Source organism: Bubalus kerabau, chromosome 5, assembly GCF_029407905.1.
Source record: "Bubalus kerabau isolate K-KA32 ecotype Philippines breed swamp buffalo chromosome 5, PCC_UOA_SB_1v2, whole genome shotgun sequence".
NCBI lineage: Eukaryota > Metazoa > Chordata > Mammalia > Artiodactyla > Bovidae > Bubalus > Bubalus kerabau.
The window spans coordinates 43,672,350-43,698,945 of NC_073628.1; the positions used below are offsets into that span (position 1 = coordinate 43,672,350).

Consider the following 26,596-nt stretch of genomic DNA (forward strand, 5'->3'; position numbering starts at 1 on the left):
TGGAATATTCCATGGACAGAGGAGCTTGGTGGGCTACAGTCCATAGAGTCACAAAGAGTTGGACAAGACTGAGTGACTAATGCTTTTCTACCTAGTCTGCTCTCTAGAGTTCTTCCCCAGTATAGTAGATCGTTCAGTTCAGTCGCTCAGTTGTGTCCGACTCTGCAACCCCATGAATCACAGCATTCCAGGCCTCCCTGTCCCTCACCAACTCCCAGAGTTCACTCAGACTCACGTCCATCGAGTCAGTGATGCCATCCAGCCATCTCATCCTCTGTCGTCCCCTTCTCCTCCTGCCCCCAATCCCTCCCAGCATCAGAGTCTTTTCCAATGAGTCAACTCTTCACATGAAGTGGCTAAACCACTGGAGTTTCAGCTTTAGCATCATTCCTTCCAAAGAACACCCAGGGCTGATCTCCTTCAGAATGGACTGGCTGGATCTCCTTGCAGTCCAAGGGACTCTCAAGAGTCTTCTCCAACACCACAGCTCAAAAGCATCAATTCTTCGGCACTCAGCCTTCTTCACAGTTCAACTCTCACATCCATACATGACCACTGGAAAAACCATAGCCTTGACTAGACAAACCTTTGTTGGCAAAGTAATGTCTCTGCTTTTGAATATGCTATCTAGGTTGGTCATAACTTTTCTTCCAAGGAGTAAGCGTCTTTTAATTTCATGGCTGCAGTCACCACCTGCAGTGATTTTGGAGCCCAAAAAAATAAAGTCTGACACTGTTTCCACTGTTTCCCCATCTATTTCCCATGAAGTGATGGGACCAGAGGCCATGATCATAAGTTTTCTGAATGCTGAGCTTTAAGCCAACTTTTTCACTCTCCTCTTTCACTTTCATCAAGAGGCTTTTGAGTTCCTCTTCACTTTCTGCCATAAGGGTGGTGTCATCTGCATATCTGAGGTGATTAATATTTCTCCTGGAAATCTTGATTCCAGCTTGTGCTTCTTCCAGCCCAGCATTTCTCATGATGTACTCTGCATAGAAGTTAAATAAGCAGGGTGACAATATACAGCCTTGACGTACTCCTTTTCCTATTTGGAACCAGTCTGTTGTTCCATGTCCAGTTCTAACTGTTGCTTCCTGACCTGCATACAGATTTCTCAAGAGGCAGATCAGGTGGTCTGGTATTCCCATCTCTTTCAGAATTTTCCGCAGTTTATTGTGATCCATGCAGTCAAAGGCTTTGGCATAGTCAATAAAGCACAAATAGATGTTTTTCTGGAACTCTCTTGCCTTTTCCATGATCCAGCGGATGTTGGCAACTTGGTCTCTGGTTCCTCTGCCTTTTCTAAAACCAGTTTGAACATCAGGAAGTTCACGGTTCATGTATTGCTGAAGCCTGGCTTGGAGACTTTTGATTATTACTTTACTAGCGTGTGAGATGAGTGCAATTGTGCGGTAGTTTGAGCACTCTTTGGCATTGCCTTTCTTTGGGATTGGAATGAAAACTGACCTTTTCCAGTCCTGTGGCCACTGCTGAGTTTTCCAAATTTGCTGGCATATTGAGAGCAGCACTTTCACAGCATCATCTTTCAGGATTTGAAATAGCTCAACTGGAATTCCATCACCTCCACTAGCTTTGTTCGTAGTGATTCTTTCTAAGGCCCACTTGACTTCACATTCCAGGATGTCTGGCTTTAGGTAAGTGATCACACCATTGTGATTATCTTGGTCATGAAGATCTTTTTTGTATAGTTCTTCTGTGTATTCTTGCCACCTTTTCTTAATATCTTCTGCTTCTGTTAAGTCCATACCATTTCTGTCCTTTATCGAGCCCATCTTTGCATGAAATGTTCCCTTGGTATCTCTAATTTTCTTGAAGAGATCTCTGCTGCTGATTTTCCTCTATTTCTTTGCATTGATCACTGAGGAAGGCTTTCTTATCTCTTCTTCCTATTCTTTGGAACTCTGCATTCAGATGCGTATATCTTTCCTTTTCTCCTTTGCTTTTTGCTTCTCTTCTTTTCACAGCTATTTGTAAGGCCTCCCCAGACAGCCATTTTGCTTTTTTGCATTTCTTTTCCATGGGGATGGTCTTGATCCCTGTCTCCTGTACAATGTCACCAATCTCAGTCCATAGTTCATCAGGCACTCTATCTATCAGATCTAGTCCCTTAAATCTATTTCTCACTTCCACTGTATAATCGTAAGGGATTTGATTTAGGTAGTAGATCATTACTAGGGGTGAATTAGTGGGTCCTCACTAGTGGGTTCAGATAGGGTCTGTTTTTGGTTCTCTTATTGGTGGATCCCATCCCCTGCCCCCATAGTAATAATCCATACGTTTACTGAATTGGTATAAAGGAAGGAATAAGAAAGGTTGTTTAATAGATTCTTAGGACACTTGCTTTTGAATAAGTATAAAAAATAATTTCTAAACAACCTACCCATATATAAACAGATACTAGAGGAGCACACAGGCTTGCTTGGAAATTGTCTTTAAGTACTAAATCTCACACTCCCCCCTCCCCCATTTTTGCACTACTAATTTTCCAACACAAAAGTAAAATTCAGGTAAAGTTTTGACAAAATGTTGAAAATTCTAAACTATCGTCGTGTCTGTGTATGTGTGTGCATGAACACGCATGCGTGCTCAGTTGTGTTCGACTCTTTGCCACCCCATGGACTGTAGCCCACCAGGATCCTCTGTCCATGGGATTCTCCAGGCAAGAACACTGGAGTGGGTTGCCATGCCCTCCTCCAGGGGATCTTCCCCACCCAGGAATTGTAAACTATCTTCATGATGATGATCAAGGACCACATATGAGTATAACTGAAAAATATCTTATGACCAGACTCTGAATCATGTTAATAGAAGCCATACATGCATTTACGTTGTGTGTCACAGTTCACAAAATACTTCTACAGACTTTACTTCCTTCCTGGTTTACAACCCTGTGAGATCAGAAGGGCAAGACCCATCAACCCTGTTTACCAGCAAGGAAGAGGTAAGGTCTAAGAGAGTCTAAGCAACTAGCAAGTCTCTATAACCAAGTAGACGGCAGAGCTAGGACTAAAACCCAAGGTTTCTGACACCCAGCCCCAGTCCTTCCCGTTATCCTGTGCTGCTTATCTTAGGCTAATAGGTAACATCATCCCTCGCCAGTGACTGATTTAGCAAAGGACTTATGACCATTGAATTCCCACCACTGTGATATGAAGAGAGGTCTGGTGAGCAGTATTATTGTCCTGCTTCTGAGAGAGAGATAAGAAGAGAAGTTCTTTTTCTTTCCTCCTGGATGTAATTGTTTATGGTAACTGCAGAGCTTCAGTGCCCCTCACCTGAAACCACCCTATCCTTCCATTTCTTGACATGTGCAGTCCTCAACTTCCTTGTTGTCATTTAAACCGGCATAAGTCAGGGGTTTCCATTACTAATACGTGAAGTCATCCTAACCAAAACAATATGGGCAACTTAATGATATATGGATTTGGGGTAGAGAGGCCTGTGGTTGAATCCCCACTCCAACCCTTCAAATTGGGAATTTTACTCAACTATTTAGAGCCATGGATTCTTATCAGTAAAAGCAGGGATATGTGTACCTACTGCTCAGGGCTTTTCAGTCCAATGCAATAAGTAGTGGGAAGTATCTGATACCTGGTAGATAATAAATAGTCATTATTGTAAAGATGAACTTTATACCAATGCTATAAATACTTTTACCAAGAAAAAAACTTTTAAAACTATAAATTTATATAAAACAATTTTATTGGCTCACTCACGCTCCCTACTGTAGTCAGGCAGGTCTTAGAGTAAATATAAAGGGTGATTCCTAACAATCTCAGATCAAGAATACTCAACCTTTGAATGAACTTCAATTCCCTAAGGCTTTGGGATTATGGAGCAGGGGATGAAAGTGTTGATAATAAAATTACAACTGGAGCTGAGGTTGGAGGGCTGCTACCAGGACTGGAATTTGCCTTGAAGTCAGCAATCAACCTTTCAAAGAGTAGTCTAACAAATCAGAGACTTGTCATTTATTTGCTTTTAATTTTCCTGCAGAAAGAGTTTTAAGGATTTAATAGTTCAATTTTATTGCACTGTTAAAAAAAAATAGAGAGAGGGAAAAAAAAGAGACAGACATTGCCATCTCTTGTCCTAAAAGAGAAGATAGTCTGGATAACCTCACTTTACAAAGATGCTGTTTACACAACCATGAGATCGTAATGGTTAAGTGCAGGACTGGGCCATTCTGGGCCTTCCTGGTCTGAAGCCAACCACATTCTTCATTTCAACATTAAAACAAAAAAATATCATGTCACCTTGGGATGTTGTCACATTACTAGGAGAAGCTAATTTTTTGTTTTTATTTTGCTTTTTTTGGCAGAATTACAAAGAATAATATGTAATACAGGTCATCTTTCAAATGGAGTTTCCCTGGTAGTTCAGATGGTAAAGAATCTGCCTGCAATGAGGGAGACCTGGGTTCGATCCCTGGATTGGGAAGATGCCCTGGAGAAGGGAATGGCAACCCACTCCAGTATTCTTGTCTGGAGAATCCATGAACAGAGGAGCCTAGCGTGCTATAGTCCATGGGGTCTCAAAGAGTCAGACACCACTGAGCGACTAACACACACAACTTTCAAATCTGTTTCTTGTGGTTTACTATGTGACTATGTCCAAGATCTTAATATTGTTGATTGCAGCAACTGGGAAACGCTGTACCTTTCTTAAAGTTTTTATAAAAGAATAATGAGCAAAAGATGAGTGTCAAAATCCAACTGGAGGATGGCAAAGTTTAAAAGGAGGAGCTAATTTTTATTGAGAGCGTAATCCCCAAACTACTCTGTTCCCTATCACCCCCTGCTTGATGGAGTGAACCCACTGTATACGTGTCAAGTGGCTGCACGCAGTTGTCCAAACAGGGCCTCAGTCAGCCTTGAGTAAAAAAGAAAGAAAGCATCCGTGTGCTCTGGGAAAAGCCAGAGGATGCACACTTCGAAGACAGCAAGAGGTGGTAGGTGGAACAGCTCTAGAGCCATTCTTACCAGTTCTGGCTTATGTCTTGATTTTTCTGGGACGTGAACAGCTGCTTACAGATCCCACAAGACCTAGGGGCTCAGTGCTCTCCCCACTAATTTTAGTCTGCTGGAAACCCGGATAAAGTCACTCCTCCTTGAAGGGAGTCCAGCTGCCAGTGTCAATACCGGAGTCTCCTCCCAGCGTGACCTTCACTGCTTCGTCAGGGAGACAGGCTCCCTGAGCTGTCACCCTGAACCCGCCCTTCCTCCAAGAGCACCCGCTGCAGTCCCAGCTCCAATATCCACCTGCCTTCATGCGGGTAAGTCCCACCCCACCCCACCCCTGCGCCTATGCGAGGATTTTCCCGATATCAGGTGGAGAGCCAGTTGGCTTTCCACGGCATGCCGCAGGCTTTGAAGGGAAAAGAACATGAATGGCCATGCTTGTGGTTTCCCTAATCTGTGTACCAAAGGCAGCAGGAGCCAGGTGACCCTGTGTTTGAAATAAAGCAGTTTACCGGTCTCAAAGAGCAGGAAGCGAATGGCTTCTGTAGATACAATCCCTCCTCTGTTAAGGGCTGGCCACCCTAACTTGGCTTTCACAATGTGAGAAACCACTGCAATTCCCAGAGATGGCTATGGGGCGCTGGTCCTGCTGAGCTGGTCTGCTCTTCAGCAAGTCTCCTCTCTACCGAGGGGACAGAAAACTAGGGGTCTGCACAGTGACCAAAGAAATCTGCTGAAAACTAAAAACAAGTGTCAAATTTAGCTCACTGGTGTCTGTTCTCAAGGTCAGACTGGCTGATGATGTCAACCCAAACAGCCAGTCTTCCTTGTTCAAAAGGGCTCCCCATTGCCTACAAAAGGCCATCTATTTTGGGCTTTGCTACAACAGTGTTTGGGCCTGGATGTGCAAGGGCTTCAAAATAAACCAACACACGATACCTTCCTCAATTAGCTTTTACACACCAGGAGCTAACCAAAGAGCTGTTATTGTAAATAAGAAGAAGTCATAGCTAATGAGTAGAAAGAATCAGGCACCACATATGTTAGACGTATTTTGATGCACTCCTAAATTAATCCTCACTATAACCCTGGCAGGAGGGTATTGTCGTCACCCTATTTTGCAAATGAGGAAACTAGGCTCTCCCAGGGTTCTGGTTATTCTGTCTTTATTTGTGTGTGCTCAATCGTGTCCAACTCTTTGCAACTCCATGGACGGTAGCCCTCCCAGTTCCTCTGTCCATCAGATTTTCCAGGCACCAAGACTGGAGTGGGTTGCCATTTCCTACTCCAGGGGATCGTCTCAACCCAGGGATCAAACCTGTATCACCTGCTTCTCCTGCATGGCAGGCAATTCCCTACTATTGTGCCACCTGGGATTCTCTGTCAGTCTCCCAGCAATTCACCATTCAGCACCCTGCCCTGTACCCAGGAGGTTAAGCCTTGCAGACAGCACAGTCAGTTCCCTTGTGAGCTGACTTTGGCAGCTCCAGAGATCAGGGTGGGAAAAGAGGAGGTCAGGGTGTTCCTCTCCCGCTCATTCCCTTCCTCCTGGGAACCAGATTCCCGCAGTGCTTGCAGCCACCGTCCCATTGACACAGGGCTCCTGGGTGCGCGCATGCAACTAGGTTCTGCTGCGGTCTTCTCCACCTTGGTCCCAACAACAGCCACAGCTTCCCCTGCTGCTGGAGCCTGGGTGCTCTCTGTCCTGGCTTGTCCCCTCCACCCTGTTCTCACTGCCATAAGTGGGCACTCCCATAAAATTTCTTCATCTGAACCAAGCAAGGGGAAGGTGGATCTCTGTCAAGATGGCAAGTGATATAGCCAACCAAAGACATGCAAGCCAGAGATTGAGCAGGGGCTGCTGCTGCTGCTAAGTCACATCAGTCGTGTCCGACTCTGTGCGACCCCATAGAGCAGCAGGGGCAGGGCAGAGGAGAGGTAAACTGAAAATGAAACATATTAGAGCCACGAGAAAGTTGTCGAAATTGTTCTGGGAAATCAAAGGCCAATTTAAAAACATGCTTTGTAGAGGATGTGACATAGTATTAGGCCTTTTAAAAATGTACAGAGGTGGATTTAGAAAGCAAACTAGTGGTTACCAAAGGAGAAAGGGATGGGGGAGGGACAAATTAGGGGTATGGGATTAACAGATACAAACTACTGTACATAAAACAGATAAGCAGTGAGGATTTACTGGGTAGCACAGGGGTTACACCCATTATCTTGTTTAATCTATAGTGGAGTATAACCTGTAAAAATTCCAAATCACTAAGCTGTACACCTAAAACGAACACAATATTGTAAACCAGCTATACTCCAATTTAAAAGAAAATTAGAATTGAGATAAGTGGATATGAAGGAAAGAGTTTCAAATATAAGTAAAAGTGATGAGGCAAAAAAAGCACAAACCACGTATCAAGAACAGAAGTGATTTGCTCTTAGAAGTGGGGTAAGCTTATGGACGGTTTTTCTCAAACTGCATCCTACAGAACCCCACTGTTCTGACATGTTTCTACCATATTGAAGAAAAGAGTCTACGGTCAAATAAGATGGGGTAAAGAGATAAATGAGCTTAAGCAGATTTCTTCACTCAGGGCTTCTCAGCATTTGAAATGCTAATATGTGTAATTTGACTACTTTTCTCCCCCTGTCTATTAACATCTTCCAGAATGTGGGAGGAAATAAGAGTTTGAGAAGCAGACTCCACAGTCCTGAGGGTATCCAGTGTGATTCAGAACACAACCCAAAGGGTTCTGCGGAAAGTCAGTGGGACAGTCCCAAGTCTTAGACTGCTGCTGCTGCTGCTGCTAAGTCACTTCAGTTGTGTCCGACTCTGTGCGACCCCATAGACAGCAGCCCACCAGGCTCCCCCGTCCCTGGGATTCTCCAGGCAAGAACACTGGAGTGGGCTGCCATTTCCTTCTCCAATGCATGAAAGTGAAAAGTCAAAGTGAAGTCACTCAGTCGTGCCCGACTCTCAGTGACCCCATGGACTGCAGCCCACCAGGCTCCTCCGTCCATGGGATTTTCCAGGCAAGAGTACTGGAGTGGGGTGCCTTTGCCTTCTCCGAGTCTTAGACAGATGATGCCTAAGACCAACATGTAGCCATAGCATGAGTACTGAAATGTAACCAGCACACCAAGCAGAAATTGAATTGTTATCTTAAGTGACCCGAAAAGAAAGAATGGTGAATGGGCATCAAACAGAAATTTGGATTTACATCCTGGAAAATATTAGAGCCCCACTGGTTAAAAGTTCACATACAGTATGCCTTGCTCCTAATGGCTGCAATGGCAAACTAAATTATTTCAGACATTATGTTTTAAGCTAATTAGAATTTTACTTATTCATTCATTCAATCATTTTATTAAGTAAAAATTCATTGAGCCTTTATCCTGAGCCAGGCTCTCTTAGAAGACAGAGGAAAACCATAGGGTCTAGAAGAACAAGCCAGTGGTCCCACTCGTGAGACGCTCTGGGCCGCTTGAGGCTGAATATGTAAATATACAGTTACAATATAAGATATAATTTCAATACAATTCTCTGAAGACACAGAGTATGAATTTACAATTCTAGCAATGAAGGGTTTAGAAGCCTTCAGAGAAGAGTTGATATTTGAGCTTAAAAGATGAGTAGAATTTGCCAGGAAAGAGGAGAAACCTCATGAAAAGACACTGAATTTGAATATCCAGTCCCCACACTTAACCGCATAAAAGATTACTCCTTACAGAAAAAGAAAGAATCCAATATTCATGGATAAATACAAGCATGTAAGCTGAAATACAAACATGAGTTGAGAACAAAAGGATTTTCCAAAAAGGCCTTTTAAAGCTATCGAGATTTGAAAGAAATTTTAATAAGATTCCCATTGAAAAGAGAATATCAAAAAGCTGTTTAGGTCTATTTCAAGGCTGCTTCTCCTTGAGTTAAAGGAAGAAAAACCACTTTTTTCTCTTTTGTTCTTGCTCATGAGATCCAGTACACAAGTTAGAGTACATCAGAGAAGCCCAGGGCTGGCCTCCAGAGACTTTCTGAATTTCACCAGAGAAAATGAGAAACACACAGTTATTTCAAAATGTTTCTAATTTTTCAGTTTCAAATAGTGCCCACATTATACAGGAAATTGCTAGTGCCAAAGCCTGTTTTTCTTCCTAATAATTTTAGATTGCTATATTCTTTTAAGTAGGATTAGAGTAAAGCTTTCCTTTGGTGTGCAGTTTTTTCTTTTCTTTTCAGGCTACCATATGTACCAATGTGACAATTTAGCTCTACAACTACTTTATATTTTAAGGCTTTATATATTACGCTTTCACATATTTATATTCATAGTGTACTGATTACTTATATTTCCAAGTATTAATACTTAAAATGAGTAATTGACTCAATGGACATGAGTGTGAGCAAACTCTGGGAGATAGTGAAGGACAGGGAAGCCTGGTGTGCTACAGTCCATGGGGCTGCAAAGGGTCAGACATGACTTAGTGACTGAACAATAACAACGACAACAATCAATACTTTTAACAGGAACAGGAATTTTTTTTTTTAAGTTTTAAGTGCTGGTGGCTGTCGTCTATGGGGTCACACAGAGTTGGACACGACCAAAACGACTTAGCAGCAGCAGCAGCAGCAGCTATACAAGTATGTTTACTTTATTAAGTGCTGTAAAGATTATTTTTATTGGTTCTTTTTGTTATCATTTTTTTAAATTATGAGAACTAGTTGTGGTTTTATTTTTTATCATAAAGATTTTAAATCCAACCTTCATGAGAGAAAAATCTGGCTTTGCCCTTAAAACACTGATAGATTTATAGACCTGACAATATTCGTGTTGAAGATGCTGGTTGAATAAATGAACTGATGGTGCCATATGGGGAGACTGGAAGGGGAGACAAAAAGACTACAACCCTGGCTCCATCTGAACCTGTAACTCTTCCCAAATCCAGTACTGTTAGCCCCCTGTATCATGGGTTCCAAAAATTCAACTAACCATGGATCCAAAAATTTTGAAAAAAATCCATAAAGTTCCATGAAGCAAAACTTGAATTTGCCATATATCAACAACTGTGTGCATATCATTTACATTATATTAGGTATTATAAGTAACCTGGGCTTCCCTGGTGGTTCAGTAGGTAAAGAATCCACCTGCAATGCAAGAGATGCTTTGCAGTTTCCATCCCTGGGTCAGGAAGATCCTGGCTACAGCTCACAGGGTCACAAAGAGTCAGATGACTGAAGCAACTGAGTATGCATGCTCAGAGATGATTTAAAGTATTGGCAGATTTCATAGGTTATATGCAAAGACTATGCCATTTTATATAAGGAACTTGAGCATCCTTGGACTTTGGTATCTGCAGGGGTCCTGGAACCAACCCTCTCTCTACAGATACTAAGGGATGACTGGACTAGGATGACTGGACCAGGAAACTCTTCGCTGCCTACAAACCAAACCTATGACAAAAGACTTAGGGTTGAACAAGAGTCCTGAGATGGTTTATTCTTGGAAAGCCTGGAAAAAAACTTTTTAACAATTCGATTGATTCATTCAACTCATTCAACACGTTTGAAACATTAAGCATTTGCAGTGGTAGTAATAACAATAGGTAATATCAATTCAGAATTTATTTATGCTAGCCCAGTGCTGTGTGCTTTGTACTGATTATTCCACTGAGTCCTGACTACAGCCTGAAATAAGCCCCACTGCCTAGAACAGAAAAGCAAGGCACAGAAGTCACATCACTTGCTGATGATCATCCAGCAACTAAACAAACTCTAAATTGAGCCCAAGCCAGTCTGACTCCAGAGTTCCACCTCCTTTGCTCTCCCAGGACCACATGCTGGGGGTGCCCAAAGATACAAATGTGGGTCATTCTCCCATAAGGATCACAATGCTGTAGACTCAAAGACTGTAACAGTAGGTCCTCTAGACTCTTTCTACTGATGAGAAATCCAGGCTAAGTGACATGATTTACCCGAAGGCACCCAGACAGGTTGAGAATGCCAGCTTCCCTCCTGCTCTGTGCTGTCTCTCTCCATTTCTCTTTTCACTCACCACACAAAGATAGAAACCTCCACTTACTGAATCAACTCCTGGATCCATATTATCACCACAGATATAAGAAAACGGATGGAAATGATTTTTAAATGTGGAAATTTATCTCCTTAGAAATAATTCTCATGGACACCTTTTAAACTGGCAAATTGTTGAAGCTGCATGTGAGTCATGGCCTCGTAAAAAATAAGCACTAAGAGGAATGTTGGGATTCACAAATACACATTGCTATATACAAAGTAGGGCTTCCCTGGTGGCTCAGAGGTTAAAGAATCCACCTGCAGTGCTGGAGACCAGGGTTCAGTCCCCGGGTGGGGAAGATCCCCTGGAGAAGGGAATGGCAACCCATTCCAGTATTGTGCCTGGAGAATCCCATGGACAGATGAGCCTGGTGGGCTATAGTCCATGGAATCTCGAAGAGTCGGACACGCCTGAGCTACTAACACACACACACACACATAAAATAGTTAACAGCAAGGCCCTACTGCACAGGTAACTACGCTCAGTATCTTGTAATAACCTATAATGGAAAAGAATCTGAAAAAGGATATATATGTGTGGATAACTGAATCACTTTACTGCACACCTGAAACTAACACAACACTGTAAACCAATTATACTTCATTAAAAAAAAAAAAAACTCAGCACTGAAACCGAGTACAGAGTTGGTGTCGGGCCTCTCCCGCCCCGCCACCCTAGGTTTTCAATTATCTTTCAGTCCCATCTTGTCTCCTGCACAGTGGCCATTTAACAGGTCATTACTAAGTGACTGCAAGCCTGGAACAAAAGCAAGACAGAATCAAAGGATGTTTTGAGTTGGAGTGATGGCAGTCACTCATCAACCTCCTTATTGTAAGGACGAGAAAATGCCGGTCTGGGAAGCAGTACAACACGGCAGAAACTGCTGACAGAGTGCAACAGATGGGGCAGAAGTCACAACTGTGTTACTTAATGGTACACACTGGTATCCCGTTTAACCCCTCTGAATCTCAGTCTCCTTGCCTGCGAAGTGGAGATAACCATAGTTCCTCTTCTTTTGGTTTCTTGAATTAACATGTATGAAATTCACTACACAGTATGCACTCAGTAAACACAGTGACAATTAGCACAATATGGCACCCCACTCCAGTACTCTTGCCTGGAAAATCCCATGGACAGGGGAGCTGCAGTCTATGGGGTCGCTAAGAGTCGGACACGACTGAGCGACTTCACTTTGACTTTTCACTTTCGTGCATTGAAGGAGGAAATGGCAACCCACTCCAGTGTTCTTGCCTGGAGAATCCCATGGACAGAGGAGCCTGGTGGGCTGCCATCTATGGGGTCGCACAGAGTCGGACACGACTGAAGCGACTTAGCAGCAGCAGCAGGCCTAGTTCTGCCCTCTTCACTCTTCCACTGTTTGCCTTGTTTACGCAGTAGAGGAACCCAATGCCATGCTTGCTGACGATCTGCTCAGAGCTTCATCCTCTGAGCTTCAGTAGAAATTCTACCACCTCTTGGGAGACTTCAGCACCTGCCAGAGTGGGAATTAACAATTCCTTCTTCCATGCTCTGTAGCTGTAGTCTGATCCAGCCTACGTCTCACTTTCTCCTGTGTTTGATTTTGTTTTGGTTATATCCAAAGCATCAGTTCCTTGAGATGAGGGATATTTGCTTTCTCCCTCCCTTCCTCTAGTCCCAGGTGGCTCAGTAGTAAAGAATCCGCCTGCCAGTGCAGGAGATGCAAGAGATGCGGGTTTGATCCTTAGGTTGGGAAGATCCCCTGGAGAAGGAAATGTATTCTTTCCTTCTTAGAAGGAAATACATTTCTAAGAAGGAAAAGAAATCTCCAGTATTCTTGCCTGAGAAATCCCCTGGACAGAGGAGCCTGGAGGGCTAACAGTCCATGGGGTCACAAAAGGGCTGGACACAACTTAGCAACTCAACAGCAACTCTCTTATCACAGCCCCCATACAGTCACCTTATACAGACTGGGCACTCGCTAAATGTGTGGGCTTTGTCCTGAATGCATTTTTAACAACTCAGCTGCCATACTCATGAAAAGTATTTGAGAATTATGATCATGGAGTTGATCTGAGTTCTTAAACAATGTGGGTTTTGGATTTTCTGATGGTATTCTTTTTTCAGATGGGGAGTGGGGCAAATATAAAAACAAATATCTAGGTTCACAACTGCTACACAGGGCATTTCTCTTTGAATTAAAGTCCTCTGCAGATCTGCTGTTGCAGCTGTCCATGTGGCAATCACAGCGACAACCTTAGAGCCTGGTAGCATCCTCCCGTTTTACTATCGACAGCTCCTGGAAACAAGAGAAGGGGGTGGAGCCTGTTCAAACATGGTGAGTCCGGTCTGGGCAGGGGCAGGAGGCCTGAGGCTGGTTCTGGGAGAGGAGACAGGAGAGGGAGATGCTCTCGGGTCCTTCTGTGCCTCAGTTTCCCTCTTGGAATGATGGGAATAAAATTATTCTGTCCTCTAAGATGCTACCTCCCCAAACTGATGACAATGGAATTTCAAAAACTGCCAGGACAGGGATTTTCCTGGTGGTCCAGTAGCTAAGACTCCACACTCCCAGTGAAGGAGGCCTGGGTTCGATCCCTGGTCAGGGAACTAGATCCCACATGTCATAACTAAGAGCTCACATGTCTAAACTAAAGGTCCATCATGCCACAACGAAGAGCAAAGTTACTGTGTGCTGCAACTGAAACCCAGCACAGCCAAATATCTATCTATATATATACACATACATATATATTTTTTTTTTTTAACTGTCAAAGCAAATGAGCAGTGAATATCAAATTCAACTGAGGTGGTCCTAAAGTACAGAGCTCAAAGCAGAGTGAAGGCATCATCTTTGTGCATAACAGACACAACAAGAGCTAATATTCATGAAAGGTTTTCTATGTGTCAGGCCATGTGCTAAGCATTTCCTGTGTTTTAGTTGATTCAGTCCTTCAAACAATACTATGAGGTAGTCACCATTTTACAGAAGAGGAAACTGAGGTGCAGAAAAGTTAAGCCAAAAGCTACAGAACTGGTAAGTGGCAGAGCCTGAACTAGTACTCATATAGTTGAATGTTACTGTCATGCTCTTAATTACGTTCCTGGATTGCCTTCCTGTGGCCATCTCTTTTTAAATTTTTTTTTAATTTTTTAAAATTTATTTTTAATTGAAGGATAATTACAATGTTGTGTTGGTTTCTGCCATACATCAACATGGATCAGCCACAGGTATACATTTGTCCACTCCCTCTTGAGCCTCCCTCCCACCTCCCACCCCACCCCACCCCTCTGGGTACCACAGAACCCCAGTTTGAGTTCCCCGGGACTGCTCACAGTGCATTGCATTAATAGGTGTTTTGTAAGTCTCTCCCTTCTTTTTTTCCTTCTAATTCCTTCCCTGGTTCTTCTACTAAGTGAGGTGTTTGACTATTAATGGTGTTTCTCTAGTTGGGAGCTATAGACCCTTGAAGACCCATAATTTAATTTTTTCATAGTTATGATTTTAAAAAATGAACATAAGCACATTCTGGGTCACTGGGATAACCGCCTGATACCAAGGATTGCCTTGTGATCTCAGCGCCTCTGTGAGCTCTGCCTTGACACCAGCAGTCACCACCCTTCTCATTACACTAGTAAGAAAGGGAAAGCACAAAGTTAATCTCGAATGATATATGCAACTCAAGTGAAAGTCAACTATTACAATAACATAGGCTGTGAACAGAGGAGATGTAGCTGGAAGGGAGGAAAGAGGTAAGAAAACTGAGTCAATATAGGGCACTGGCCACACCATCAGACCAGGAGAGCCATGCAGAACCCGAACGTACTCACTTCTGGGCCAGAGATACATGATGCTTGCAGCAGCTGAGTGCAGGTGTGCTAAGTCACTTCCGTCTGTCCCACTCTTTGCCACCCTATGGACTGCAGCCCACCAGTCTCCTCTGTCTAGGGGATTTTCCAGGCAAGAATCCTGGAGTGGGTTGCCACACCGTCCTCCAGGGGATCTTCCTGACCCAGGGATCCAATCCAGAGTCTCTTATGCCTCCTGAGTTGGCAGGCGAGTTCTATTGAGTAAACATCAGTAATTTAAATTTTATAGTTCTGGGAGAAGGACTTTATATTTGATTTACAAATTTATTTTTGCTTTATTCCTGGCTTGTTCAAAAGCTATAACACAAGTTTATATCTGGTTTTATATTTACAGCTAGCAATGCAACATTTTGAAAGAAAATAATTTAAGCCAAGCCTGGGGAGGCTGAAGAAACTTTTGCTTTTAACTCAGTGCCCTCACATTTGAGAATCACCAACAGTGACAAACACATCGATGACAAATGCGAACACCCTGGGTCTGTCATTGACACACGTGTGAAATAGCCTGTGAGACCTCCCTCTTTTTGACAGCAGGCTTTGGTGGGAGAAATTCTTTCTGGTGGCTCAGACGGTAAAGAATCTGCCTGCAATGCAGGAGACACAGGAGATGAGGATTCGATCCCTGGGTCAGGAAGATCCCCTGGAGGAGGGCATGGCAACCCACTGCAGTATTCTTGCCTGGAGAATCCCATGGACAGAGGTGCCTGGGGGTCTACAGTGCATGGGGTCGCAGAGAGTCGGACACTGACTGAGAAATGACTGAGGAACTAACACATGGGTGGTAGAAAGGACAGGCAGGCTAAATGGCTTCATAGAAGAAAAAATGTGACCTTAGTGCATTGGGGCAAGTCATTCAACTGAGCAAAGTCTCCTCCTGGGCCTTACCTGTCAGAGGGTAATCAGTACCTTCTCCAGCTGAACTGTGGGTCCCTTGCAGTGACTCAGGGAAGCTGACCCACTGAGCGAGGAGGTGGCTCCACCCGCTGGCGCCCCGATAAAGAGCCGAGGCCGGTGGGCTCCCCAACCAGCCGGTCCCTCGAAGCTGCCTCGCCCCAGCCGCGCTCCGGGCCCCGCGCCCCGCTCTGGGTGCGGCCGGAGGGGATGCAAAGCCTGGGTGGTCATGCCACCCGGAGGCAGGTTTCCGCCCCTGGGGGGTTCCCAGAGGCTGGGTGAAGCGGGAAGGAGCTCAGGCATCACCTAAAGACTGAAAACTCTCAAAAGTGCATGTAGGGTGAGGAGCGCACAGGGTTTGCCTCCAACTTTGCAAACTCGCGGAGGGGTTCCGCGCGCACCAAATGTGGCCCAGAGCCCCAACGCTAGGCTGTCGACTTTGGAGGGGGGGGGCTGGTTTTTCCGAGCAGGAGGCGGCCGGCCGGCAGCAAAGGCCCTGGGCTCGTTCCGGCCGGGGGCTCCCCGGGAGCCAGCGCGGGCTGGCGCGGCGAGGCCGGGACAGGCGAGCGCCGGGGGCCACCTGCGCAGTGCCGCGCGCCGCGGTCCTGCAGCCCCGAGCCAGGCTCCGGCCGCGGGGGCGACAGAGGCGGGGCCGCGGGCGGGGGGCGGGCCGCGGGCGGCGGGGGCGCGGCGTCCCCGAGGCCGGAGGCGGGGCAGGCCAGCTAGGGAGGCGCGGGGGGCGGATCCGTCGGCCGCCGGCCCAGCTCCCCGGCCCGCCCGCCCCGCTCGCACTCGGTCGCGCCGCCGAGCCGGCATGGGAGCTGCGCGCGCCCTCCCGGCGCCCACACCTGTCTGAGCCGCGCGGCGAGCCGGGGCCCGGCGGGCGACCCGGCACTGGTGAGTGCGGGCGCGGGCGAGGGGCGCCGGCCCGGGGCGGAGGGTACCGGACAAAGGGAGGGCCGCTGCGCTCAAGGCAGGAGCACTGAGGGCTGCGGGGGCCCCGGAGACCTCGCTTCGGCGGCCCCGGAGACCTCTCTTCGGCCACCCGCGGGGCTCGAGGGCTGGGACCCGCTGCCTGCGGGAGCTCCGCGGAGACTCGGGACCCGCAGGGCGTTTGGATTTCCACGGTGTCACCCGCGGATCGAGTGGGGAAAAGCAAGTTTTCGCAGCTACCATCTCGGATGCTGGGTGGGAATAAAGAAGCCTGCCCTGGGCACTCGCGCGCGCGCGCACACACACACAATTACTTTTTCCCTTGAGTTTTGCAGCAAGGTCTGCATGTTAATTTTTTACCCTGGGCATGTAACTGTGAACACACCTTGGCAAGCAAGGAGAGGACAGCAAACAGGTCGGGGAAAAGGCTCTCTTCTCTGGCTCTGTGACTGATGGCCCTGCGCTGCGCTAGGAGCCACTGTACGTGAACTAGCAACAGTTCTTGGAAGCAAATCTTTCCTCTTCAGCGTGTGGACATTCTTCGTGGGTTCATTTTTAAATAAAAGCTGAAAGAAGTTTAAAAAAAAATGTTTTAGAAGAGCGAGAAGAATATTAGATGAAGGATAACTCCCACTCCCCTTTGGAATGCATATTAGGTTTGCTTTCAAACATCTCATGAGAAAGCAGCTGATAAAAAGTCCTGTTTGTTTTATTGCCTTTTGGGTGACACCCGCGAGACTTCAGAAATAGCGCCTAGCTGGTGGAAAGCTCCTGGTTGTTCCTGGGATCCCTGTTGGCTAGGGCTGCCTTCTCTTAGTTTCTGGAACTGAACTTGAGTGGTCCCTGTGCGGCTCCTTAGGAGGAGATCCGCGAATGATTGGCGCAGATTGGCCAGTGTCAGAATCGTTTTGAGGAAGCCCTGTGATAAAGAGTTGAATTTGTGGTTTAAGTCAGCTGTGGCCAAAAGCTGAAAGCCAAATTAATACCAAGCTATTTACTACACTTGGTTCAGAATCATACTTATGCATAGAGCATTTAAAATAGACCTTATACGTGCACCTCTCAAGAGCTCTATTAGGAGTGCATTGGAGGTAGAGTGGAGAAGCAGAAACGGCCACAAAAGCCACTATATGTACTTGTGAAAGCGTTTGTGATCATATGCACACCATCTGCATTTGAATAAGTTGTTTCACTTGTATTTTCCCCACTTAAATAAAGTCAGGTGATAACTTGTCATACTTTCCCATGCCTGAACTGGAACAGAAGCGTTTTTCCAAGGTAATTAATATGGACCTCATTTTTGTAACAGTGACAACTTATTCAGGTAGATAGTGAATGTGGGTGCATTCTTCTGTCTGTAGTATAAGTGCCAAAGTTCCCATTAGCGGGTCTGAGAACATTACCAGCCCCTGTCTGCTGTGTTTAAGAGTCTCAGGTTCTCCTGAACATCTTTTCTCATAGCTCCCTTAGGACGGAATCCACCGGCCATTATTCATGCATAACTCTCCCTGACCCTAGGGAATTCCTTTCTCAGGATCTCACCATTGACCGTTTTCTACTATTCTTGTTCTGCTGCCAGGTTTGTCTCAGGCTCACTGGGGTGGTTCATTTTGCCTGAAATCTGATAGAGACGAAGTTAAACGTCGTTTGACCACAAGATTATGTTTAAGGTGCCTGGGCTTGTAAATACCCTGCATTTCTTTGCTGTACAAGACTGTAATTCTTAAACCATTATGTGATTAGGTTTATTTCCCTTTAACAGGTTCAGTGCCTCAGGAAAACGAGAGCATGCCTGGCTGCGGAGTGTTACCAGAGCTTTGTTCATTTTTAGCTATTTGCTTTAGGAATTAGCATGGTTTTACTGTTCAGTATCCCTGGCCACAGAGTCCATGGAAAAACCCTCTGCCATCCTTCCGAATGTCATCCAGACCTTTTATCCTCACAGACTTGCCTGCTCTTTCTTTATGTCGTTACTGTTTATAGTGGTCCCCGGAATTCAGATGTTGTACAACAGAGAACTTATACCCTGAGGATTAGATCTTCCCTGCCAACACTTGTTTGCTATAGGAGTTATATCACAGCTCCCGAACATTTGCCCTCTGGAGGAGATGTGTGTTGTTGCAGTTTTCAAGATGCAGAACTGGGAGAGCGTCTCTGCCCACAGCCTCCAGGCAGCACTATGGTGTGCACAGCTGATCAGGAGCAGCGAGCAGCGTCCCCTCCCTGTGAGGTTATCAGTGCACTTACCACGTGGCAATATCTTCATAACGTATAAATATTTTTAGACAGTGGACAGCAGGACAGTGGCTCATGGTGAATGATGGAACATGGAAAGTGTAGCCCTCTTGTGAGTCAGATATACAGAGCTGGAAAAGGAATACTGTTTCCATATTACTAAGCACGGCCAGAAAATATTTGCTTACCTTCATTTTCCATTCTGCTTTGTCATTTAGGTCAATTGGTACATGAATATGCTCAGTTGGGAACATTCAAAGATAATTCTGTATCTAAGGACTCCTTATCCAGTAAAGGCTTAGTCCTAGAAATGAAATGTTATAGACCTGAATTTTTCTCATCCAGAGTTAGATACAAGGATAAGATTTGGAAATCTTCATTCTTTTTTAAGGTGTGAGTTTTCCAGACAGTTCTATGAGGATAAAGTGAGCCATTAGTAAAGGCAGGAGAGAATTAAAAATTATGTACCCATGAGATACCTTTCCAGTAGTGAGATTATGAATGTGTTCATCTTAAAGTGTTTATGTTTAAATAAATGAAATGGGTGTAGTGAAAGTTTACCTAGAGTTTATAAAAATGGAAACAATAGTTGTCTCCTGGGGAATTATTCCAGTATCAGGTGAATGGAGAAATTAATGCAAAATCACTAAGCTAATTCTAAAGTGTTTTATTAATAGGGCAGGGGTCAGGGCAAGGTGTGAATGCCTTAGGAAAGGCCCCAAGTGGAGGTAGCTTGTCATCTGTCCCCCATCACCACTGCGCACACACACCCTCACTCATCCCCTCTGCAAACTTTTCTAAGAGCTTTCTCACCTAGCCATCCTCCACTCATTCTTGAAAGCCGCCCTCTACTGGAGGGCTTTGTTTCCTTTGCAAACAGATAAGGGGAATCTTGTCATCCAGACAGGCTAGAGACTAGCATGATAAATTTTCCTTTTCGTTTCCCCTTGTACCTCCACCTTTCACAATTCTTTGAGTAAAAGCTCCTGGGGGGAAAAAAAAGGCTCCTGGAAAAGCCAGACCTAGAAGACTAAGAGATCATTGTTCAGAACAATTTCTAAACCATCCTAAACACACATTTGGTAAGGGAGTGAGCAACTTATGAAGCTTATAACTTTAATACTGTTGTCAGTTTAAACCCAGGTGGGGACCTGAGAACACATCACTTTATCTTCCAGCTTCTGATGAGGTATTTAAAAACCAAATCAATTTGGAATAATTTGACCTGAATTAATTTTTAAATCTGAATTACAGTTTCTTTTAACATATAGTTCCATGGGGACTTCCCTGGCGGTCCAGTGGTTAAGAGTTCACGCTTCCAGTTCAATGGGCACAGGTTCAATCCCTGGTCAGGGAACTAAGATCTCACTTACTGCGTGGCCAAAAAAAATGAAATGGAGCAAAATAGGATAAAATAATAAAATATTTGTAGCTTTCAATGTTACATAGAAACTTTAATGAAGACACAAAAAGTTCTCAGAATAAGGTCTTACCGCACAAACAAATGAATAGAGTTGAAATTGTATAGGGAACTTGTAACTGAGATTTCAAACTAATAGAATTAGTCTTTTGAGGTAACTGAAAAGCTTATTTTTAAGGAATTAGAGCTTTACTCAGTGCTGTTGGTTCAGCAGTTTTACTTACTTGTAGCTGACTTCTCCTCGTTGTGGTGGTTGTTGAGTCCCTCAGTCGTGTCCGACTCTTTGTGACCCCATGGACTGCAGCGCGCCAGGCCTCCCTGTCCATCACCAACTCCCGGAGTTTATTCAAACTCATGTCCATTGAGTCGGTGATGCCATCCAGCCATCTCATCCTCTGTCGTCCCCTTCTCCTCCTGCCTTCAATCTTTCCCAGCATCAGGGTCTTTTCCAATGAGTCAACTCTTCGCATCAGGTGGCCAAAATATTGGAGCTTCAGCTTCAGCATCAGTCCTTCCAATGAACACCCAGGACTGATCTCCTTTAGGATGGACTGGTTGGATCTCCTTGCAGTCCAAGGGGCTCTCAAGAGTCTTCTCCAGCACCAGACTCTCGCTGAGGTACTCCTCCTGTTGCTGAGCACAGGCTCTCAGTGCTCGGGCTTCAGTGGTTGGCGGCTTGCAGGCCCTTAGAGCACAGGCTCAATAGTCGTGGCTCAGGGCCTTAGCCTCTCAACTTGTGGCATCTTCCCAGACCAGGGATGAAACCCACATCCCCTGCATTGGCAGGCAGATTCTTAACCACCAGACCACCAGGGAAGTCTGAAAGTATTTTTTAAACAGGGGTTTACTATATAGGCAAAGCACTTGGAAATGTGAAATGGGGATCAATTTTGCCTGAGAGGGGGTTAATTCATTAAGACAAGCTTCCTGGATGGATTTTTAAAGGTTTATCTGAAGTAGTTTCAGACTTTTCCTGCTATTGTCTGCCCTGACACCCTTGCAAGTGGCCGGTTTCAGCGTTTGGGTGAATGGGTAGAGCTAAAGGCATGTACCACTGGAACGGTCCTGCTGCAGTAAGTAATTTGCACCCGGTACTCCTAGGATCCAGTTAACATATACATTTCAGACTTGGGATTTGAAAATGAATGTTCCAGTTGATAATATGCACATATATTAATTCTCATGTTCCTCCTGCCCCTGGAAAATGTCGACAGCTTATGATAACACAGAAGATCATACTGTCTCATCTCCTCCTTTCTCTTCCCCAGCAATCATATTTTGAAAATGGGAGTACTTGGCAGCTGGACCTTTGTGTTTTCTACCTTGAGATAAGCCTCAGTAAACTTGGCTTAAGACTTGTGTTGCTCAGTGTTAGCATGCCTTAATGTCCTCCCATGTTATAGTAAGAGGGAGGAGAGGGTAGTGTATAGGGGTCCAGGAGGCAGCCCTGTGGGAAGCACATGATTCCTCCAGTTTTCCAGTTTTAGGTAAGAAAGCAAAAATCACCCCAAAATTGCTCGCAGGTGTATATTCTCAAAGAGGAAGCTTGAGAATAGGAAAACAGTTTCCTTCGGACTCTCACCCCGCCTAGCTCGCACTCGCCTCTTAAGACCTAACCCCTCCTTGTCCTTGTTTTGGGATCCTTGCTTGTGAATGAATTAACCTACTTGCTAAGTCAGCTTCTCTTGAACGGAAGATTCGGAGCCAGTCAGAGCCAACTAATGCTTCAGTTCAGTTCAGTCACTTAGTTGTGTCCAACTCTGTGACCCTCCTGGACTGTATGTAGCCCACCAGGCTCCTCTGTCCATGGGACTCTCCAGGCAAGGAGACTGGAGTGGGCTGCCATGCCCTCCTCCAGGGGATCTTCCCAACCCAGGGATGGAACCTGGGTCTCCCACATTGCAGGCAGATTCTTTACTGTCTGAGCCACCAGGGAAGCCCCCTTGCTGAGCCTACGGGTAATTCCTAAACCGACTTATACTGCTTCCTGTCTCCGTATCCTTGCTCCCTTTCTCTAAGTGTCCCCTTCAGTTTGTTTTAGCTTATTTCTGTTCAGCTTTATCACCCCTCTCAAGCGTCACCTCCCTTGGAATGCCTCCCTTGTTCTTCTCCCCACCACGGGATTTCATGCCCTTTCTCTGAACCACCACATCCTCCACGTATGTATCTGTCATTGGCACTCATCGTGCAGCATTCAAAAAATGTGTTTTTTGAGCCACACTAACATAAATTCATTCATTCATTTACTCTTCCATGAATAAATCTTTGTGGAATGCTAGCATAGGCCCAATCTCAAGGCCTTTAGACTAGCTGGGAACACAAATGCGCAGACCTGAAAAAGCAACCAACAGAAATAGTCACAATGTGTTATTTGATGCAAATTTAAAGCTTTCAGTCTTTGACAAAGACCCTGACATGTCCCTCCCTTTGCGACCCTGTGGACTATAGCCTTCCAGGCTCCTCTGTCCAAGGGATTCCCCAGGCAAGAATCCTGGAGTGGGTAGCCATTTCATTCTCCAGGGGATCTTCCTGACCCAGGGTCTCCTGCATTGCAGGCAAATTCTTTACCAACTGAGTCACCAGGGAAGCCCAACGCCCTGGTCTTATACAATAAAATCCAAGGGAGGAGGGAGTGTTTCCTTTGCTAGAGGCCTGTCTACTCTGAAAGTAAACTTATAATAGTTATGATTGTTCTAAATTCAAAACAAAACAAAATTAAAAAGTCCCACACCTTCTTCTGAATCACTCACCATTTAGAAGTGATCCGCGTCCCATCAAGTGTGGCACTGTGGAGCCAGCCCTCTTTGATGCCTTGGTCACTCAAAAAACTGTGTAATTTGAATTCACCCCGAAGATGAGCAGGTTACTCTGAACATTTCCAAGTACAGGCTATAATGAAATTGAGAGGGAGGAAGAAAGAAGTTCAGGGGGACCAGGAGGGTAGCAGAGGATGAAGGTGTAGAATTGAGCATAAAGAATGGCCTGAAATTACATGGGTATCAGGGCCGGTCAAGCAATTCATCTGGGAATTAATGGCCCCATGCACCCACGCTCTGCGGGTCATCCTTAGGGTCCTCTGAAACACCAAGGGGAACAAATATCCAGTTTCACGCTGGGCATCCAGCCGCAGAAAGAAACAAAGTCAAGCCCTTGCATTGTGAGACCGTTCCCAGGGATTCCTCTGCACACCCCAATTCCTGAAGAAGTTTCACAGCTCCAGACAATGCCAGGCATGCCCCTGGATGGCTTCTGCTGACCCTCGCCCTCCTCACCCACTTGTCTTTATTCCTGCAGGGTGGTGCTCAGCATGGCGGGGACTCCAGGGTGCCCCATCTTCCTCCTCCTCCTCTGCGCTGTTGGGCAGGTGAGCCCCTACAGCGCCCACTGGAAGCCCACCTGGCCAGCCTACCGCCTCCCCGTGGTCCTGCCCCAGTCCACCTTCAACTTGGCCAAGCCAGACTTTGGAGCTGAAGCCAAGCTGGAAGTGTCCTCCTCATGTGGACCCCAGTGTCATAAGGGAACCCCGCTGCCCACTTACGAAGAAGCCAAGCAGTACCTGTCCTATGAGACCCTCTATGCCAACGGCAGCCGCACCGAGACGCAGGTGGGCATCTACGTCCTCAGAAGTGGCGAGGGGCAGTCTTCCGGGAAGTCTCGGAGGAAGCGGCAGATTTATGGCTACGACAGCAGGTTCAGCATCTTTGGGAAGGATTTCCTGCTCAACTACCCCTTCTCGACCTCCGTGAAGCTATCCACGGGCTGCACCGGCACCCTGGTGGCCGAGAAGCACGTGCTCACAGCTGCCCACTGCATTCACGACGGCAAGACCTACGTGAAAGGAACCCAGAAGCTCCGGGTGGGCTTCCTGAAGCCCAAGTTTAAAGACGGCCGAGGGGCCAACGACTCGCGCTCAGCCCTGCCGGATAAGATGAAATTCCAGTGGATCCGGGTGAAACGCACCCATGTCCCCAAGGGTTGGATCAAGGGCAACGCCAACGACATCGGCATGGATTATGACTACGCCCTCCTGGAGCTCAAAAAGCCCCACAAGAGAAAGTTCATGAAGATCGGGGTGAGCCCACCTGCCAAGCAGCTGCCGGGGGGCAGGATCCACTTCTCGGGTTATGACAACGACCGACCCGGCAACCTGGTGTACCGCTTCTGTGACGTCCAGGATGAGACCTACGACCTGCTCTACCAGCAGTGCGATGCCCAGCCCGGTGCCAGCGGGTCCGGGGTCTACGTGAGGATGTGGAAGAGACAGCAGCAGAAGTGGGAGCGGAAAATTATCGGCATCTTTTCTGGGCACCAGTGGGTAGACGTGAATGGTTCGCCACAGGATTTCAACGTGGCCGTTAGAATCACCCCTCTCAAATATGCCCAAATTTGCTATTGGATTAAAGGAAACTACGTGGATTGTAGGGAGGGGTGATGTGGGCAGGTTCCTTCCTGGCTGCTCTTAAGAGTCTTCATGTACTTATTTTAGGAAAGGCCAAATGTTGTCATTGGGGTGTGTGTGTGAGTGTGTGTGTGTGTATGTGTGTGAAATGTGTTATAATACCTTTTACCTAATTTTTTAAAATTGCAAGATGACCGGCAGTGTTATTTGAAAACTGATTGGTGTGTCATATATCATTCAAGCAGTTTGAAGGCATACTTTTGCATAGACATGAAATACATGCTGATGTTTGGGGCAATAGGGAAGACTTAATGGTTAAGTTAATCTTTCACCTTTTGAGAACTTTGATTTTTATTTCATCTGAACTTGTTTCCAAAGTTGACATTAAATATGTGGCATATGGGAGACATAAACTCTGACACGTGTGTATGTGTGTATTTTCTCCTGAAAGTCAACTTGTTTTGTTTTATTAGTGCCTAATCATTCATGTTTCCAGATGTTCCCCACCACATACAACTCTTAGGAACTTTTACAATACTTTTGAGACAGGCGGTTATAATGTTTTGGATTTGGGGGCATTTGCACAGTAGTCCTGGATCAGTAAGATAATTTATACTGGTACACATGTAAAAGAATCCACCTGCAATGCGGGAGACCTGAGTTCGATCCCTGGGTCAGGAAGATCCCCTGGAGGAGGGCATGGCAACCCACTGCAGTATTCTTGCCTGGAGAATCCCCACGGACAGAGGAGCCTGGGGGCGGGGGCTACAGTCCATAGGGTTGCAAAGAGTCAGACATGACTGAGCAACCAAGTACACACAAGCACAGATGCAATTATATCCTACAGTAAGTTGGTATCCCAGGCATCTTTCAGTTTTGAAATCGCTTCTCTTCTGAAAACCATTGCTGTGTTTTTTGGGAAGATTTCGCATGTGGCAGTGCCAGGCCTGCAGTTGCACCAGAGTAGGCAAGACTGTTTATGCTAATCCTTCCATTTAACAGGATTTCACTCACATTTCTCGAACTAGCTTTTCCAGAAGACAATAATCAGGGCCTAATTAGAACAGGCTGTATTGCTTCCCTGCTAACAGTTGTGGTCACACTAAAAACAATCATTGTATTTTACCCCTGGAGTGTAGCACATCTCATGTTTTATCATTTAGATGGAGTAATTTAAAATGAATTAAATTCCAGAGAACAATGGACGCATTGCTTGGCAGATGTCACAACAGAATAACCACTTGTTTGAAGCCTGGCACAGTCATCCAGCCTAATCAAAATTATTCTGCATAGTTGTCAGTGAGCTTTTGGGGAGCTGTGGACTTGTGCAATTTAGACATTTTCTCTCTTACTTCACTTGATTTATAGTAAAAATATTTGGAAAATGCTTTAAGAAAAATCAACATGGCTTCTTTTTCACTAGCTTTTAAAAGGCCTCTTTTACTAGAATTCTCCAGGCTACAGGCATATATAATCTAGAATAAGAGTAAAATTGGGAATGTGTAATGGATCGGAATCATCACTTAAGTTGATGTCTTTATGAATGTTTCATCAATATGATCATCACAGTATAGAAAGAAAAGAATTTGACTTATTTTGGGTTTCCATTCTATGCCTCTCAGCCTGAGCAGTTCTTTCTAAATGTATCAGTAGAGAGAGAAAAGCAAATGAATTGCAAAGCAGATACATGGTGAGTTTGCACCCCTGGCAGTTCCAGCCTGCACTGTGACTTTTTGGTGGGAGGACATTGAGATACAGTGCTGCTGTTTATACCTTCTGCGGGTGACTTTTGGCTTATGTTCCTCAAGCTTTTTGGAAA

At 45.5% G+C, this 26,596-nt stretch overlaps 1 protein-coding gene across 3 annotated transcripts; it reads left to right on the forward strand.

Moving 5' to 3' along the window:
- Positions 1–5,200: 5,200 nt before the first annotated feature.
- Positions 5,201–25,196, forward strand: PRSS23 (serine protease 23). 3 transcript variants are annotated; one of them, XM_055581566.1, is made up of 3 exons: positions 5,201–5,296; positions 13,237–13,370; positions 23,673–25,196. In XM_055581566.1, exon 3 carries the CDS (start codon positions 23,686–23,688, stop codon positions 24,808–24,810), a length of 1,125 nt encoding a protein of 374 aa, XP_055437541.1. In that variant the 5' UTR covers positions 5,201–5,296; positions 13,237–13,370; positions 23,673–23,685; the 3' UTR covers positions 24,811–25,196. The 3 variants fall into 3 exon arrangements, with proteins under 3 accessions (XP_055437541.1, XP_055437542.1, XP_055437540.1); XM_055581567.1 differs by lacking the exon at positions 13,237–13,370; XM_055581565.1 differs by lacking the exons at positions 5,201–5,296; positions 13,237–13,370 and adding an exon at positions 16,549–16,687.
- Positions 25,197–26,596: the final 1,400 nt, after the last annotated feature.

What these genes read in the sequence shown, in the direction of transcription:
- PRSS23 (XM_055581566.1), top strand. Translation starts at nt 23,686, where the DNA reads ATGGCGGGGACTCCAGGGTGCCCCATCTTCCTCCTCCTCCTCTGCGCT.